The sequence below is a fragment of the Archocentrus centrarchus genome, chromosome 8 (assembly GCF_007364275.1).
Source record: "Archocentrus centrarchus isolate MPI-CPG fArcCen1 chromosome 8, fArcCen1, whole genome shotgun sequence".
NCBI lineage: Eukaryota > Metazoa > Chordata > Actinopteri > Cichliformes > Cichlidae > Archocentrus > Archocentrus centrarchus.
Genome location: NC_044353.1, coordinates 9,233,093 through 9,251,657, shown reverse-complemented (window position 1 = coordinate 9,251,657; position 18,565 = coordinate 9,233,093). Strand labels below are relative to the sequence as shown.

Here is an 18,565-nt window from a genome sequence, read left to right as displayed (position 1 = left end):
TGTAAACACATGATTCCTCACAAAGTAGGGAATCATGTATTAACATATTTGCTGAGTCTCATATTTGATGTCAGAGAACTCATCAGTGCTTGGTTGAAGAGCCCCCCAACAATCAGAAGATCCCTGTGAGCAAGCCCTTGGCGACAGTGGCGAGGAACAACTCCCTTCTAAAAGGAAGAAACCTCGGGCAGAACCAGGCTCAGGAAGGGGCAGCCATCTGCTGCGACCGGTTGGGGGGGCGTGATGGAAAAGAGGAATGGTGTGTTAAACCTACCACTGATAAGCTCAATGACATATTTAGTTGTATATAAATGTTTAGGACATGGTGCTGGTGAATGTCGTGGCCAATTCAAAGGTGAAGAAATCAGAAGAGAGATGGATAAAGGGTGGAGGAGGAGCAGGCTGTTGTTCTTCAGGTTAAGAATTTCAGCCGAAACACCAGAAACGTCTTCTCTTCTTTTTCAGGCAGCGTTCCTGTAAATCTTTGTTTTGTAAGATGAGGTTTTTGACGTCAGACAGGAGTTGTTCATTCTCTTCTTCAAATTTGCTGCATCTTTTCCCGACTTCTTCCAGCTTTTTCTCACTGTCTGCATGCTTTTGCTTGAGTTCTACGTTTTGCTCTTCCTGCGCCTTCTTCGCCTCATGCATGTCTTTATTGCTTTGTTGTAATTCGTCATGCATGTCTTGCAACTGCTTATTTCTGATCTGCATTTCATGAAGTGCACACTGCATATCTTTGTGCATTTTCTCATGCTGTTGTGCCTCCTTCTGCATTTCATTGTTTCTGCTCTGTTCTATGTCACAGAGTCCTTGCAGTTGTGTATTTTTTCCCATCATTTCTTGCAGCTTACACGTCATCTCATTGCAGAGTTTCTCCAAATTTACCCTCTCTGCCTCCACTGCAACATTTTTGTCTTTGAGCTCATCAAGAAATACTTGGAGTTCAGTATTTCTCTGCTCAAAGTCTTGAAGAACATGCTGCATCTCGCTGTGCATTTCTTCCTTTTCTTCCTTCTCTCGTAGCATTTCTGCATTTCTTTGCAGTGCTTCATCAAGTTTGACTTGTAAACGTTCCTTTTCTTTCTCACTTTTGACGAGCTGGTGTTGTGTGTTCTTAGCTGCTGCTTGCAGGTGTTGGAATCTGGACATCTCCTGATTATATCTTGTCTCCATGCCTTTGAGTTTGCTCTCCATCTCTCTATGTTGAGCTTCCTGTTCTTCTTTCTCTTCTTGTATTTCTATATTTTTTTGCCGTGTTTGATCAAGTTTTATTCGCAAACTGTTATTTTTATTCTCACATTCAAGAAGCTGGTGTTCTGAGTCTTCAGCTTCTTCTTCCAGCTTTTGGAGTTGGCCTAGTACCTGATCAAATTTTTTTTCCAGTTGTTGGTGTTTGTATAGTGTCTCCTTGTGTGTCCTTTCCAATTGTTGGTGTTTGCATTTTATCTCTTCATGTTCTTCTCCCAAGTGTTTATTTTGGGCCTCCAGCTCTCTGGTCTTCTCCTCCAGCTTGTGTTGTGTCTCTTTGTGTATGGCCTCCAAGCTTCTTAGTTTGTCTTGTGTCTCGTCATATCTTGCCGTCACATCTTGAAGCTGGTATTGTGTCTCTGCAGCTAGTGCATCCTTTTGTTGGAGTTGGTACAGTGTCTGGTCATGAATTTCTTGCAAGTCTTGAAACTTGCGTAGTGTGTCATTGTGTTGAGCTTCCTGTTCTTCTTTCTCTTCTTGTATTTCTATATTTTCTTGCCGTGTTTGATCAAGTTTTATTTGCAAACTGTTGTTTTTATTCTCACATTCAAGAAGCTGGCGTTCTGAGTCTTCAGCTTCTTCTTCCAGCAGTCGGAGTTGGCCTAGTACCTGATCATAGTTTTTTTCCAGTTGTTGGTGTTTGTATAGTGTCTCCTTGTGTGTTCTTTCTAATTGTTGGTATTTGCATTTTATCTCGTCATGGTCTTCTCCCAAGTCTTGAAACTTGCGTAGTGTCTCCTTATGTTGAGCTTGCAGTTTTTGGAGCTTGTATTTCTCCTCGTTATATTGTTCCTCCATGACTTGGAGGTTGTATTGCAGTGCCTCCATTTCTTGGGGCCTGAACTGCATTTGTTGGAGTTTAGCCACATCCTTTTTTCTCTGCAGCATTAAATGTGTTATTTGCTGCTGTGCTCTACTTAGCAGTATTTCCCAACCTCCATTTATGATCTGCATGTTCGGCTCGTATTGCAGATCTTTAACTGGTTGGTCCTCTTGGGTAATTTCTCCAGAGTGTTTGTTTTGTGCCTTCATGTCTCTGGACTTTTCCTCCTGCATTTGTTTGATCATATTGTGCAGGTCTTGGTTTTCTTTCTGAAGGCGATCAAATGCCCTTCTGAGGAATTCGGTGTCTTCTGGGGCATTTGGCTCACCACTGCAGTGAAGAGCTCCAGTGTAATCTTTCTGCTCCGGGTACTGAGACATTTTTTAGAAATCTTGATACAATGAATCTTTTAAAGATCAAGATGTTTCCAAATGCTTCCTGAGGATTTGTAGCTGATCAATATGTTTCCAAATGCTTCCAGAGGATTTGTAGCTGATGCTGAATGTTTGAATGCAGCGAACAAGCAAACTGATCAAACTGATGTGGAGACTGAAAACTTGTGTCTTTAAATTTCTTTGTTACTTCTATTTAAAGGTTTTGAGGTTCTTTGATGTAGCAAAGCGCATTTGATCTTTTTATGGCCAACATTCTAAATGGAATGCAGTAAGGTTCCATTTGGTTCTAAAGCTCCGAGGGGTGTGTCGAGCAAAGGGGGCGTGTCTAACAGCGCTTTTCTGAAATCACGTGACTTCCTTATTATGTGACTCGAGTTGCTGAAAAAGACGTGGGAAATAGAGGAAGTGTTCTGGGTGATCTGAGGTGCGTCTGATCCACTGTTATAGCAGCATAATCGGTCAACATGTAACAAAACTGTAGGAATGCTGGTGGCTCAGGTGCAGCAGGAGGGGAGGGGAGGGGTCAGAGAGACACTCAGAGTTTGTTGGATAAAACCTGCCAGCAGCAGGTTAGGGTCACAGAGTCCGTTACCATGGTAACCGACTCGGAGTCGGAGTTAGCGCTCTTTCTACCTGATCACTGCTAGCGGCCGCAGACGAAGACGAGCATATGTCTATGAAGACTAAGATTAAGATAGTGTTTATTTGTCACATGCACAGTTATACACAGTACAATGCACAGTGAAATATATTTTGTACCTGCAACCATATATACACACACATATAAATAAGAAGAATAAAAATAAAAATAAGTAATTCACTCTATACACTATACTCTATATACTATACACTATACACACTTTTACATGGAATAATAGATCTTTTTTTTTCTGTTGCAAAACTTTTTTTTTTCCTGTTTAAATTATTGTTTGGGTTCAAAATAATTTTTCAGTTTCAAAATTTTTTTTTTTCGAACAAACTTTATGGCCCCAATTTAGCTCCATACCCATTACTCCACGAGTAGAGTAGTGGAGTAGGGCGGAGAAGGGCGGGGGGTCAGGCCCTAGATGAGACGCCGCCCTGAGAGGCTGCCCATGTCGCCCATATCAGGACCCGCTGCTGGCTTTCACATTGCATTTTCACCAGCAAAGACTTTTTTCTAGATGTTTTTGCTTCTTATGCTAATTAGTAGTAACAGACCATAAAAATACTACAACTTTTATGATCAAAACTGAAGCACAAAATACCATCATACAGATGGTAAGGTGTGTGTGTGTGTTTGTCAACTTGTATTTTTTGCTTTGTTGTTTTTGTTGCCTTAAGACACTGTAGACCCACATAGTTTCTCATGATTTTATCTGCTTTGGCAGCACATTGAGTTTACATGTAATGAAATTTGCTATATAAATAAAACTGACACTGACGTTCAGTTCAGTACAGGTACTGTGAGATTTTGATTATGCTGTGTGTAAACAGGCATTATGGTTGGTAACCTACAGTTAGCTCACTAGTAGGTTAACAGCTTGGAGAACACATGTGCTCTTCATATTTGCTAGCCTTGATCATTTTTACATATAATGTAAAATGTTGCAATAGTAAATCCTTCTGAATAAAACAACTGGGTAACATTCCTTTGATCCTCAACCTGTTCTAGTACCAGGTGGAAACCTATTAGTATGTGACTAGAATTTCCCCATTATGAAACAGAGGTTTGGTTTCATAGACTTGGCTCTTACATTATGCACATTATCAGTGGGTCATCTGGAATCTCTGCAGTTATATTCCAGCATCGTTACACTTCAATTAAGTATTTTTTTTTTCCTTGGGCCAATCCTTCTCTGCAAGTCAAGAGCACTTTTCTGATGAATATTTGCATCTTAATTATTATATGCCCTTTTGCATATTTCATAGCAAATAAATGGTTAAATTGTTTTGTAAATACCAATTTTTTGGCTAATAACTCTTTGGGAATCATCTGGTTGGTGTAAAAATATTTTTTAATGCCTGTTAAATAGTGTTAGCATTGGCGTTTTTCATATATTCATATATTATATATATTAAAAGCAAAACATAAAGAAATGAGAGGTTGCTCAAGACCTCTGAACAGTACTGCACCTAAGAAATATTTTTCCATTAGTATGCCTTGTGTGCATGCAGACCTCTATCCTCACCTTCTACGTACTCCATGACCATGCAGAGGTGCCGCCGCGTTTCAAAGGAACAGAACATGGAGACGACAAAGGGATTCTCTGCAAAGGTGAGAATGTCTCGTTCCACAAAGGCCTGCTGGATTTGGTTCCTCAGGGTCAGGTTTTGCTTGTTAATCTTCTTCATGGCAAATCGCTGCCGTGTCTCCAGATGCCGCACCAGGTAAACAGCACTGTTTCACATCCAAACACACCCAGAGACACGTGGAGTTTGAGGATCTTATTTTCACTACTTCTGTGTTGCTTGTTAAAGTGCATATGTGAGTGAGAAAAATGCTCCACTCACCCATATGCTCCATTACTAATCAGCTTGATGAGTCTGGAAAGTCGGCCTCTCCTGGTGGTTTCATTGCTTCATCTTAACCTACGCATCAAGATCACAGTGCAAAGCTTAAATATGATGCAGTGGAGGACAGAAAGCTTGTTCTGCATGTTCACAGCTCATTTTTATCACTGTTCATTCAATTGTCTACACAGATGGTTAGAACATGCCTGTGCCATGCCCTCCTTCCTCTTTCTAATATTGTTTTTTGTGTATTAATTTTAATTTGGAGGTGGGCCTAATGCTAAATGAAAAGAACATAAGATTTAAGGAGAGGGTGTATGCTGTTTTAACAGCCTCAGCTCAAATGAGCTAAATTAGAAGGATAAAAGCAGCATGCCCAGTCATTAGCAGATGAAGACTTTTCCAACAGCCTCGGCCGGTCAGCCAGCAGAAATGACAAGGACCGAGGATTACTTTGGATCTCACCTCTGTGAGTCATCTGTTTTCAGGCGTCACTGGTCCCTCGCTGTCATAACTTTCCAAGTTGACCATGTCTGATGACAAACAACATGTTTGGTAAATGATCTGACAGTCATTTTATTTTCTAACAAATTAAAGTGGACTTATAATGCCTTTCATTTATTTTTAAGTCATATATATGTACTCCTATTGTGCTTCTAACAACATGGCCAAAATGTCAAATAATGAGGTCAGTGTATGTCCCTGTGAGACAAAGACTCAGACTTCAGCCTACTCTATATGATCCGTTTCAGAGATTTTTTTCTATTCTTGGCTATCTATGAGAGTCCAGAAGCCCCACCCATCTGCTGTTTAAACCTTCTGTTTGCTAGAAACAGCCAATCAGAAGAAAACTGGTTTAATGCAGTGGCTCCCAAACTGTGGGACAAGCCCCACTGCAGAGGAGCTAAAATGTCCTGTTTTAGGCACTGTATGAAATGAGGGGCTACACCAAAGCAGTATGATATAAATAAAAATAATTTTCAATTGAATCTACTCTAGTAGAGTCCAAGGATACATTGTAAAACCAAAAATGTGCATTAGAAGTCCTTTTAAATGTCTATTGTCCAAAGTGTTCTCCCTCACCTTCAATTGGGTCTCGAGTCAGTCCCAGCTGGCTGATGATTTGTAACGAGGGATGTCTGTTTTCATCAGATGACCCTCCTTGGCGTGGTCCTCAGCTGCCTCCAGCAGATGGTAAAACTCCTCTGGGTTGAACTCTGGAGAGAACGGCATTAAGATCCAAGTGTTGACGTCATCATGTATAAAGTTTTGGTGCTCATCCAATAATTACTCAATAAGTGGCATTAACTTAGAGTGTGTGCTGATTTCATTTCATTTGAGTATCATTGACATTTAGTTATGAATTTATTCAAATGTAAGTGAGAAAATATCCAAGTCATTTCGTTATTGACTGCCTCTGATCAGCTCCAGGGATTGTTTTTGTAGTCCGTGCTGCTTACTGAGGAGGGGACTTAGGACATTCACATTTCTGTTTAAGGGACTGATATTATTAAAGAATGTTTTCAATGTTATGTTCTATTTAAACCTTCACCTGTCTCAGAAAGGGCAGCAAAAAGTCATCAGCTTGTGAAAAGTTTATACCATGTGTGACCACTGAGAATCACTGAGCATAAGCTGAGAAAATCAGTATGATGCCAATTCACAAGAAATAATCATCTCAAAGTGCTTTAGACTGTCTGGTAAAGAAGGTTAAGAGTAAATAACACTCCAACAATGCAGCGCAACTGGCAATAGTGGGAGGAAAAGACTGCGCAGAACCAGGCTCACAGAGGAGCAGCCATAGTTAGGTGCTTGTTTGTGCAGAAAGACAATGAACAAGAAACAGGACAAAACACAAACTAAAGTAGAACAAAGTCAAAATGCATTGCCTGTAAAAATGAGGGAAGCCCAAGCTCAAGCCTTTTAGCAGCCTATTGCATTTCACCTAATCTAGCTTTAACTAGATTAGGTGAAAAAAATGAGCTTCATCAAAATTTAGTTAAGCTTTGTCCAAAAGGAAAGCTGCAAGCATAATCTTAAAAGTAGAGATGATGTGTGTCTCCTGATTTTAACTGGGAGCTGGTTCCACAGAAGAAGAGGTGCCTACAGGATCTGCCTCCCATTCCACTTGTGGAACTTGTGGAAACCTGTGGAACCACAAGTGTTCTAAAATATGGTACTAAAAGGTCTTTAAGACATGATGGGACCTGATCATTTAGGACTTTGTATGAGAACAGAAGGATTTTGACTTCAGCTAATTTTTGCAGCTCTGTTTACAGAGAAATTATTTTGACATAAAGAATAATTTAATTTCAGTTTGGCTCATTTGCCTGGAGACTGGAACTAGAGCAATGAATCAATTCTCCACGTCACTCTTTGAGCCGTCTCACACAATCAAGAACCACGTCAGCTTGGCGTGACTCATGCAGGGATGCACAACTGATACCCTGTTATGAAACAAAGCCATACCGGGCTTCACAGACACACACACACACAGACACACACACACACACACACACAAATATCCTTCAACTTTAAATGATGCCGTGGTCACGGTATGTTTGAGGCAGACTGGAAGGCAGCCGAGCAGGGGGCTCCTGTCTGGTATTAGTCGTACTCTGGGAAGACAAATTTAATCTAAATGCAAATGTCTTCACCATCCAGACAGACTTGACCAAGTCTTAGACTTGTTTGCTTGTTTTCATTTTTCAGCCCTGCTGTGTGTAGCATCAGACTGCTAAAATCCTTATAATGGGCTAAAAATACATTTTTGTGCTCATGATAATTTTTAAAATGAATCAATTTGCCTCAAGTCGCAGGAGCTGTGAAAAGTTCTGTGATGAATCATGGGGATGGAGGAGGGTAAATACGAGTGTGATCTTACCAGACACTCTAAAAGCCTCGCAGGTCTGGCAATGATGATGAGAAGCTTTTTCACCAACTCCGTGACGAAGATGACCTCAGTGCTCTCTGAACGCTCGAACGCCTGACATACAGACAGACAGGCAGAAAGACAGACAGACGTCAGCATTTCTAACATTTATAAAAAATGACATCTGATGTCAATACACATACACGGGACAGAGAAAATCTGTCAGTCAAAAGAGAGATGGAGGCACAAAAGTACATGTTCAAAAAGCTGTGAGATGTGGCTCTGCAGATCCAATCAAACCTAATCCAGGCAACCCAGAGTTATCACAGCAATCTAATCAAGCTGTAAAAATGGGGTCTGTGATGAAATTCGTTTATACCTGTTATCTTCTCTGGCAAATCACATGCACAATTAGCCTCAAATTTAGCTCTCGCCAAAGGCTTCGTGTGTTTGAATTAAATTAAAAAGACCCGAGCTTAATCTGTTCTTCAAATTTTCCAAAGCCTCACATTCCCCGTCATCTGTGTCTGTTCTGCTCATGATTTGTTTTATTGATGTTTATTTACAAAACCTATTTACAAATGAAATTGTATGTAATTCATACCACTCAGCTTGAGGCTTCAAAAACCAGACTTCGCAAACACTTGGGTGACATCACAGCAGTCTATTGCTCACTGTGTTCAGCACTCAGTCTGCTATTTGGTATGGAGGCGGTACAGTGCAGTGGGTCTGGCAACTATTTTTGTTGGAGGCCGCTACGGTGAGGTTGATGAGAGGCAAAATAAAGATCCAAAGCAACTGAGTTGTGCGCCATACAACCCGTGGATATAATCGGAGAAGGGAATACAGCACAACCACTCAGCCGTTCTCCAAGATGTTCCCATTAGTTACTCACTGTCCCAGTTGTCCTGAAAGCATTATACTCAATGGCAAATCACTAATAAGTGACATCTTACAAACTGTTCATGTCTCCAAAAGCAAACAAAGTCTGTTTTCACACTTTGTACTATTTTTTTTTTTTTTTATCCTTTGAGGTTTCATTTTTTAAAAACTTTTCCCGAGTTTGAAAAATTAGTCATGCATGTTGTCCCAAAATAACTCTATAGGGCAAGCAGAAATACTTGGATGGAGCCGCTGAGGGAAAAGCTCATCTAAATGTAAAGCAGCCCCACAATATAAGAAGGTATTGGCTGTCACCTCTGAATCTGTTCCACTCTACTAACAATACAATACATCCTGCATAATAGATAAAAGACGCTAAAAATCTGTGGAGCTGGGGTAAGCTGTCGTAGTGGTTTGTAAATCTGTCTGATGAAGATGACTGTAGCCTCAAGGTGTGAAAATTGAACGAGCGCTACCTGCCTTGAACTGGCATTTTTCTTTTTTAGATATTTTTCATTAGATAGCGTACAGTGAAGAGAGACAGGAAAGTGGCAAGAGAGAGAGATTGGGGAAGGCACACAGCAAAGGACCACAGTGCAGTCCTGGGCTACCTGCACCACAGCCATGCCTGCTCACCCACTGAGCCACCCCGGCGCCCAAACTGGCATTTTTCTAATGAATAGGAGGAGTTGACTCCTCTGCAAAAAGAAATCTGATTATATTTGACAAAATGAAATCTCTTCTGATTAATGGCCTCAATAAATACTTTCCTGCTGAGTTCTTATTAAATTCTTATTAAATCCAGCATGATGTCCATTTTGTAAACGATGGTCTCATTTAGCAGGATATGATTTAGGGTGGCAACCATGTGATTGACAAGTTGTTACTTATGAGGGTGCACTGCTCAGTTTCTCAGTCAGAGATGTCTGGTTTTAAAAACCAAGATAATAATTGCCAAAAAGTGTTAAGTTGGGAATTCAAGTCTTTCATACAGTCTATGGTTCAAATTGTGTAGAGCTGGGAACCTGCAGAGTTGGCTTATCATCTCCAGTGTTTTATCCACATAACCAACTTCTTTCACATCATAAGCAGTCATTTTTGCATTGTTTAAAAAAATCACTCACATCATGAAGCAGCTTTTCCAGATTCTCCTGCAGCTCAAAGAAGTAGACGGAGGTGATGAGGCCCTCGCGGGCTTTGGCCAGGCAGTCCCTGGCCAGCTCAGCTAACTGATGGTGGATGAAGCTGAGGACTCCATCAGCCAGCGGAAGAACATTTTCAGGCGAGTAAGCCTGGATGAACTCGGCCAGCCTCCCCTCCATCTGAGCTGTGGCCTGGTGGAGGACAAGGTGGCGTAAGGAGACAGCACAGGAGATTAGGCTCAGAAAAAGATTTTCTTTTCTCAGTACAGCCCGGATTTATGCGAGGAGAAAGTTCGGAAGCTGTTTCCTTTTCAATCCAGCCAGCGTGGCTCTGCATTAGCCAGACTTCAATACAAGTCTTTTTTTTCTCCATTTCACTGTGTGAGACGCCCAAAGCGCTTTTACTGCAGATGAACTTCAAACTATAATGCCCAATTTCCTATGGCTTGATTTTTATCACTCTCAAAGCTTTCAGTCCTCCTTTTGATACCGCACCTCAGCCCGCGGGTGAGGAGATAAAATGAGGCTTTTTCACTGTTCATAACTGAAGCGTCTTTATCCTGCACTGAATAAACTTGTGCCTTCGTGCCAGGGTGAACCAAAGCTTGGATTTTCACATCTCTTGTATGCTATGTGTTTGCAGCCCCCGTGTCTGTTCTTTCCTGTGTAGGATGCCTGACAGACACCGCTTGCCACAAATCTGATAACGTTTGATCATTTAGCGCCCCTCCTGTTATTTCCGTCCCTACGAGCTATGATCAGGAAAATTAGTAACTAAGCATGAAAAGGCTCTGTAAGTTTAGAATTGTGTGCATTTAAACAAAATATTGTTTATCATGGATCAGCTTGTTGTACGTGTGTGTGTGTGTGTGTGTGTGTGTGTGTGTTGTGTGTGTGTGTGTGCACGCCTATAGGTCTAACCTTTGGAAAGCGTTCTTTGTACACATGGTTCATCATGACTATCTCGTTGTCATAGCAGGAGGAGGAGCGTCCTGGGCTGGTGAGGGAAACAGAAAACAATGCAGCTTTTTCAAACAGAGGGCTAAAAACTGTTTATAATGTGACCAATGCAATATGCAACATATCTGAAATATGCTTAAAATGTGCCTCAACATGCACTTGTAACTTGTGAAGGAAGAAATAACCTGTTCTAATGCTTGAAAATATAAAGTTTAAATAATCAGTCATAATTATATGAATCAAGCGTATTAATCACCGATAATTAATATGTACCGAACCACTGCCAAAATTATTACATTTTGGCAGTGGTTACATTTAATTACATTCAAAATAATTACATTCAGGTTTTTGAACAGCATGTTCCACACATTATTAATGCCAGTGCAGTGAAATTTGTGGAGCTAGACCCTTAAAGTAATTGTAAAGTAATTTCATGTTGAAAATAAATTGAAATAGCTGAAATAACTGAAATTTAAAACTTACTGTCATTTTGAGTTTTTGCCCATAAACTGTTAGCATTCTGGTAGGGTAGTCCAAAAAGTCGATAAGCTGATACTAATCAATCCTAAAAACTAATATCTGATTAGATATGTAAGTGCTGCCTTTGCCTCCTGCAGTCAGGGGCATGTGAATCTTACAACAGCATTACATGAGAGCATGGACAGGATCAGCAGGAATGTAACTGAGTACATTTACTTGATTACTTTACTGAGGTTTAATGTACTTTATTTAAGTATTTCCATGTTATGCTGCTTTCTGTGTCTGCATTTTGGATGCAGGTATTGGACTTTGTTCTCCATGCTATTTATCTTAAAGGTTTAATTCTTATTATTTTACAGCTGAATTGCATTATTATGAATCAATATATAACTAATTAAAATGATCAATAGTGGAAACATTAAAGAGATCAAAAATTAATAAATCAATAATTATGATCCAAATATATCAGGTATGTAATTTTAAAGAGTGTCATTCCACACAGTGAGCACATGTACTTTAGGTACTTTGAATATATTTTGATTATACAATCTGTGCAGTATTAAGCTAATTAAGTAAAATCACAAGTTTTACTTGAGTAAAAAGATTTTTTTTCCCACTGTCCAACAAATGATTATATCTAAACTCTTGTGCAGCAACACTTTTCACATAACAAATCCTAATAGGTCACAGGGAGTAGCGCATCCAGTGCATCCAGTGCATGAAAATCAGGTTTTCTAAACTGAATTTATTTCTGATTAAATATTCTGATTTCTGATATAACATCAGCTACAATGTTTCCTTACTGGTAAGAGGAGTGTGTCACTTCTTCTTTAAAAAGGTCTCTTAAAAGATGAAAACAAAGCTGTTATATAAAAGCAGGAAGATCAACCACTGGTGACCCAACAAATCTGCTTTTGAAAAGGGGACGGCGCGCTGCGCAGCAGACGCCGCTCTTTAATCTCATGAGTGTTGCTGCTGTTTCTAACCTGAGGCTGCGGGAGCGAGGGCGCATGTGGGGAGAGCAGCGGCCCCCATCATCATCTGTGATGCTCTCTGTGCTGCCAAAGTGCTTGGATAAGAAGTGGAGCTCATCCATGGTGGGCTGGAAGGGCAGCTGGTGCAGTCGCTCCTGAGAAGAGCTGGACGACTGGGGGGAGAGAAGAGGAAGGGCAGGGGAGCCAAGAGGGTGGAGGAGGAAGAGGAAGCAGACGAGGACAAGGAGGGAATTTGGAGGATGAAGGAAGGGGGAGGAATTGGCAGATGAGAAAGGGAAGTAGGCATGGGAAGGATCAAATAGAGAAAGTGCCAGAAAATTAACAACCAAACTCCAACAAACATTCAGCAACTGAAGAACATAATGATGTGAAAGCTAAATTATTAAAGTGTTCTACAGTCTACAGCTGCCAATCCTCATACAGCTTAATGACAAACCAAGAGCTGAAATGCTAATGAAGCCTTAGGGCCAGACCCTTGAATCTGTCAGTAAAACTTTGTCTCTTTGACTTGCTTTGCCTCAAACCTGGACCTCCGTGACTTACTAAAAAGAGTGGAGTAATGATGGAGATGCCTCCCTTTGTTCATTTCATGTGTAGATGTTAAGATTTTCTACTGACTGCACTGACCATGCTGCACGTTTTTTTTTTTTTTCTCTAGCTTGGTCTTGTAGTGTTTATGCATCAGCAGAACCGCCTCATATGTTACCTGTATTGCTGTTTCTGTGTCTGTAGGCTACTGTCTGTAGCTTTTATGACTTCCATAGATAACAGTCATGTGAAAGTTTCTCACAGTTGTTGGGCCTTGTTCTTTGCTTTTACAGTGCTGCTAAGCTGGTTTTTCCAAGTTCACGCAGCATTCTTGGAAAATGGTTAGGGCTAAATTGTTTTACACCTCTGAGGCACAAAATTGAAAATTCTTGTAAACAAAATGAAGTAGAGTATTATGATCAGCATGGCTTAATGTCTTTCCACAAAGCTGTAATCTGGTAAAGCTGTCAGTGAGAAAATGACTTTATTCAGTATTTATGAATTAGTGGTATGATGAGAGAGAATTACTTCAAACAGAGCAGGGACTGAGGCAACAGCTCAGTGTGATTCAGAACATTCACAGCCTTTTTTTTTATGTACTGTTGCGTTTCTAATGATGGTATCTGTCTTATTTTGGTTAAACTGCTGTGTTCTAGCTCACGTCAACATCTCTTCGCCACACCGCATTTCTCATGACTCTCATTCCAAACTCCTTGGCGATAGTCACTTTCCCCTCTTGTTCTCATCCCTCTATCCATCTAAGCCTCCATCCACAGCCAGATGGAGAGAGGAACCAGGCCTCTGACGTCACTGTTACGCAACGAGTCACACTGAAGGACAAGCAGGGAAAGAAGCAGAAGTGACGAGCTGGATCTGGATATACTCAGATAATAAAGAATGGCTTTATTTATTAGAATGGCTTTTATATATACATCTACGATGCTAAATGATGAAAGTGGAGTGAAATGAGATCCTGGCATGCTGAAAGGGTCACGGCTGGAATTCTAATAGAGGGGACCACATGTTAACTTGTCTGCCAATTTGGATGTGTGACAATCATGGTGACAACGTAGGATCAAGTGAATTAGGCCCCAGTCACACAGGCCTAGAGACCAGTCTAGAGCCATCTGACAGTCACCGATCATGAGCGAAATGTGGTTTTCTCCCCGAAAAAACCTCCTTGTTATTGCTTTGGTCACTAGTACACTGCTGCAGTCATACTTTGAATGGAAGTGACAAACTTGTCTACAAACACCAGCCAGCTACTCTCCATGCTATAGTGAAAAGTGCAACACAAACCATAAATCGAGACTATTTGCCTTCTAAGTACCTTTTGAAACATGTTGGCTGCAGTACTGAGAAACTACACACGACTGCGGCAATCTGCAACCAAAGAAATCACTGGGAGGTTTGTAACCGATTTTACCCCGGCGAGATCCAGCAGTCTCCAGGAACCACTGACAACCAGTTGGGGAATTCAAATTTTTGCCTAGCAACTGGTGGCTGAAACACATCCAATATGGTGGCCAGTTCTTAGTGTGGACAGTGTGCATGTAACATCATGTGAGAAATGCAAGCAGGCTAATAATAGCAAACACATAAAATGTATTAAAAGGTGAAATCTAGGAGTCATGCTTTGCCTAAAGTTAGGATCTATTAGGGTTTCCATAAGATGGTCATGGGACAAAAATGGCACAAACAGCATTTTAACACTTAACTTAACTAACACTTAGCTTAATTCTCAGAAAGTACACATTGAATGTGAGCAAACTGTCACCCACACTTAGATTTGATCCCCTCCAATGCAGTTAGTGGTTAAAGCAGAGGAAAGGATGTAAAAAGAGCCCTCAGAGATAATGTTGGTACTCTTCATGTTCCAAATACTTTATGTTCTCATGAATGGGTTATTACATTAATTTTATTTAACACTAATAATGGGGGATATTTACAGAATATTTAATTCAGTTGGTCTGGCTGTGTTTGCGTGGAGTGGTTCAAGATTAGGAATACAACCAATTACCTCAGTGTTACACTGTAGCTATATGGCTCTGGTGGTTTCCTAGTTTAGACATTAATTTGGAGTGTGTTCATTTTAACTGGTGTGCTTAATAGACTAGCAGCTGAAGGTATTATTGAAATTAAGGTTTTCACATACACCCTAGGATAGTAGTTTAATATTAGAATTGAAAATGAGTGCGGTTTATTTTACCGTGGAGCTGGGAGTGTTGGTGCCATATCCAGAAGAGGGCAGAGATGCTAAAGACCATCGCCGTCCATCCGCTCTGGCGGAAACACAAACACAAATGGCACTTCATTTAAACCCCACTGCATGCAACGCATATCATATAAACGTCACAGATTTTCATTAATGCTTTGAAAAAATGAAGATGTCGAAAGTAAAGCCCTGATAACCTCATTTCATGTACTACATGGACACATTTCAATTCTGCTTCACGAAATATTCATGCAGTACACAGTATGTCCCAGTCAGGGACATTGTGACCGTGTGTACCTCAGAGTCACAGCGACAGGCAGGCAGAAGGATTGATAAATGAGGACAAGGATTTACAGGAGCACCCCAGAGCTTTGCCTTCCAACATCATGTCGGGCAGCGGAGAGACGGAAGTAAATAGTCTAATTCTGCTCCTCCACGTACGTCTCTGCCTTCGATGCCACGAGTGTGGAGCCTTGTCCTTGTAATACATCCATACTTTTACCCAATCTTCTTTCACAAGCACAACTGCAGTCACTCTGACTTGTCTCAAACACACTTTTAGTGCTTCAGCAGAGTCTCACCATTTCTGCCTTTTCATATTTTATGAACATATTTCAATATTTTTTTTTATTTTTTCTGAGAATATTTTAAAATTATGAATGAACTCAGTTCCTTTGTGTTTAGGAAGTTCACAATGATGCTCAGTGCAATAATAGTGATGCACAAAGTACACAACATAGTGGATGAAGGGGAGGGTTTGCCATGATCCAGTATAAGATAGATAAGGATTATTTTGAACTATGAATAATGCCAAGCTACTCAAGTAGGGTCTAAGAAGAAAAATATGCAGCTGAAATGAGCATAATAGTTTCCATTTAATAAAAGATTGTCTATTGTATGAGCACCTGCTGTTTAAAGTTGTGGACAGGAAATGAAGCAAAGCCTGAGTTTAAACACTCAACTCACGTCTGCCTGCAGCATAAATCTAATGCAACCTATTACTGCCTTACCTAAACCCCAACTGGATCCCCTGTGTGCATCTCTCTCCCAGTTACTATAGTTTTTGTTTTCTACTTAGATTTTTTTTCTTTCATTTTCACATCCATCCATTGAATGAGATTTCTGAATGTGATTTGCATGGATTTCCTGGTTTGCGGTCACTGTTTCACAGCTGGGTCTGAGCAGAGAGTTGGTGCCAAGAAAAAAAAAAGGCCTTCTTCTCTAAACTGTTGTGACTGTTTGAAGCACACTAGTGCCTTAAGATGTCTTTTGACTGGAAGTACAGTCTTAGCCTGATCACAAAAAGAACCAAAGAACCCAAGTCCACATACTGTGTTTTCACAAGGTGAATGTCATGAATGCATGGAGCAAGTTTTAAACACACTAAACAACTTTTAAAACCTTCTTAGAAAAATCTTAAATGTAAAATCTGTCCTTATGAACAGATGTAGATGTGAAACACACAGGCAACAAGCGTGACTAAACACAGAGAAGCTGTGAATGTAATGGGTTGGCCCCGTCATACATGAGTCACCCTGTTAACGCTGGGAGAAACCTGCCAGTGCAGCGAGAGACTCTCACAGAAAGTGTGAGACCCTCTCACGACAGCAAATCCACACCTCTCTGCTCCGCTGATGCTTACACCTGCTTGTTGTCTCTCCCCCTCGCCCTTTGTCTCACACTGACTTGACTCTTACTGTCTCCATCTCACCTTCTATCCCTCTCACACCTCTTATGCAAACACAGCCGAGAGTAAACAAGTGCAGTCGCAGTTAATACAGTCTGTAGTGCCAGAAAGCAGTCACCTTCTGAGGAGGCAAAGGAGAAGTGCGCTGGGTTGCTGGGAGAGAAGTTCGCGGGCTGTCCAGTGGGCTGCTTCCTGGTAGGACAACAGACATGCACTGAGGATGAAGACACAAAGAACGACACAAGCGTAGGAGAAGGTCATAGTGGAAATACGTCATGCCGCTGTGCCTTTATCCTGTGACCAAGTCACAACAGGAAATCAGCAGCTGCTGTGGTCTGTGCAGCACCACAGCTGTCTCCCACTGATCCTTCAGTTCAATCTCACAGCATGACTAGTCATAATAAATAGGTAAGGCTTTGGGAGCAAACCTGTGTGAAATTAAATGCGAATTTCAAATTTTTTTATAAACTAAGGCCTATCATTGATCTTTAGTGAAGCTCAATGGGGAACTTTTCACAGATGTTAAACACTGACATTGCTGGAAATATGATTTTTTTTGTTTGTTTTCTTGCTAAAACTACATGACAAGGTTGATCCCACCATGTATGGATTTAACAAAGATGGATTAGAGCTTTAATTAAAACACTTTAGAGGTGCTGGTAAGAGAAGTTGTCACCTGTAGAGGCTCATCATTTCCCTTACAGACTCTGTGGCGTCATGCTTTGGTTTGTAAAGTCTAGTTTTGAAGCCTTAACATTTGCATTTTTGGTCTTCATCATGTTTTTTTTTTCTTTTAGAGAAATTAGGACAGGGTAGAGTACTAAAATTATGCATTAATGCTAGTAAGCTTTGTTAGCAGGCTGCATAAATAAATTGTATGGGTAACAGCGCACAGACACACATCCAATATTAGTTGGTTTTTTTTACCCCCACAAACATTTCTTGTATCAGGCATTAATCTTTCTTATTAGAGTTGGGCATGTTAACACAGGAGTCTCTAAGGATGACTCACTTTTGGAGCTGGCCTCAAGTGACCTCTACAGCAAACTATTTACCATAGAGACATGAGCGAGCTATCAATCAAAGGTATCAAAGAGTTCCAAAAATTGTGAAAATATCTGCATCAACTAAAATCAAGCTCACAGCTAAAGGCTTATGGCTTGCTGTACTACCAAGGTGTCCGTGGAGGGGCAGAGGGGAGTGTGGGCGAGGGAGTGTGGGAGACGTAGTTGTCAGGATCACACTTTTCCTGTTGCTTGTACGACAACTGTAGAGGAAAAAATGATATACAGATGTTACCACAATAGAGTTGTGCCTGAGTACTGCTCTCTGTGCATAAATATATGCATGTACAGGCTACAAGTGTGGATGGAAGAGAGGCGGACACGTGAAAATGCGCGGCTCACTGCAGGGCCACGAGGGCGATAAAGAGAATTAAGTTCCTCTTGCCGTTCATGGTCTATGTGCCTTCCCCTGAGCCGAGATAAGAGAGGCTGGAGCGAGTGAGGGATTGTCAAAGTTGGAGGAGAGAGAGAGAGAGAGTGACAACAAGCAGAGTGAGAAGAGAAAGGATTTAGATGATATTTATTTAAAAAAAAAAGAAAAATGCTATCAGAAAATACTGCAGAAATATCCACTTTATGACCTCAGTTGACTATGGGTCTCTTAATAGCGGTCACTACCACACTGAGTCATTCAAACTTGCCTGTGGGTTCCTCATATTGCACATGATATCATTATTTTCTAACTCTGCCATGAGGCAGTAAACAGAGCAAGTTGTTTGCTTTCACTGGATCCACTTGTTTTGTCAGAATCACACCGCAGCAGAGTCATTAATTTGAAAAA

The 18,565-nt window shown here is 40.8% G+C and overlaps 2 protein-coding genes across 2 annotated transcripts in view; both read right to left on the bottom strand.

The window, feature by feature from the left end:
- Nucleotides 1-18,565, bottom strand: part of LOC115784389 (microtubule-associated serine/threonine-protein kinase 1-like) — a 55,076-nt gene that overhangs the window by 14,455 nt on the left and 22,056 nt on the right. The window contains 14 exon segments of the mRNA XM_030735617.1: nt 4,638-4,846; nt 4,960-4,994; nt 4,997-5,031; nt 5,397-5,492; nt 6,043-6,082; nt 6,085-6,176; nt 7,406; nt 7,844-7,945; nt 9,838-10,047; nt 10,777-10,852; nt 12,282-12,442; nt 15,028-15,098; nt 16,839-16,905; nt 17,885-17,987. Of these exon segments, the coding sequence (XP_030591477.1) occupies nt 4,638-4,846; nt 4,960-4,994; nt 4,997-5,031; nt 5,397-5,492; nt 6,043-6,082; nt 6,085-6,176; nt 7,406; nt 7,844-7,945; nt 9,838-10,047; nt 10,777-10,852; nt 12,282-12,442; nt 15,028-15,098; nt 16,839-16,905; nt 17,885-17,987 (1,298 nt within the window).
- On the bottom strand, nt 129-2,675 carry LOC115784333 (restin homolog). Its single transcript, XM_030735524.1, has one exon. The coding sequence runs from the start codon at nt 2,449-2,451 to the stop codon at nt 427-429; it is 2,025 nt and encodes a 674-aa protein (XP_030591384.1). The 5' UTR covers nt 2,452-2,675; the 3' UTR covers nt 129-426.

Excerpts from the sequence above, each read along its gene's own strand:
- LOC115784333 (XM_030735524.1), bottom strand. The coding sequence starts at position 2,451 with ATGTCTCAGTACCCGGAGCAGAAAGATTACACTGGAGCTCTTCACTGC.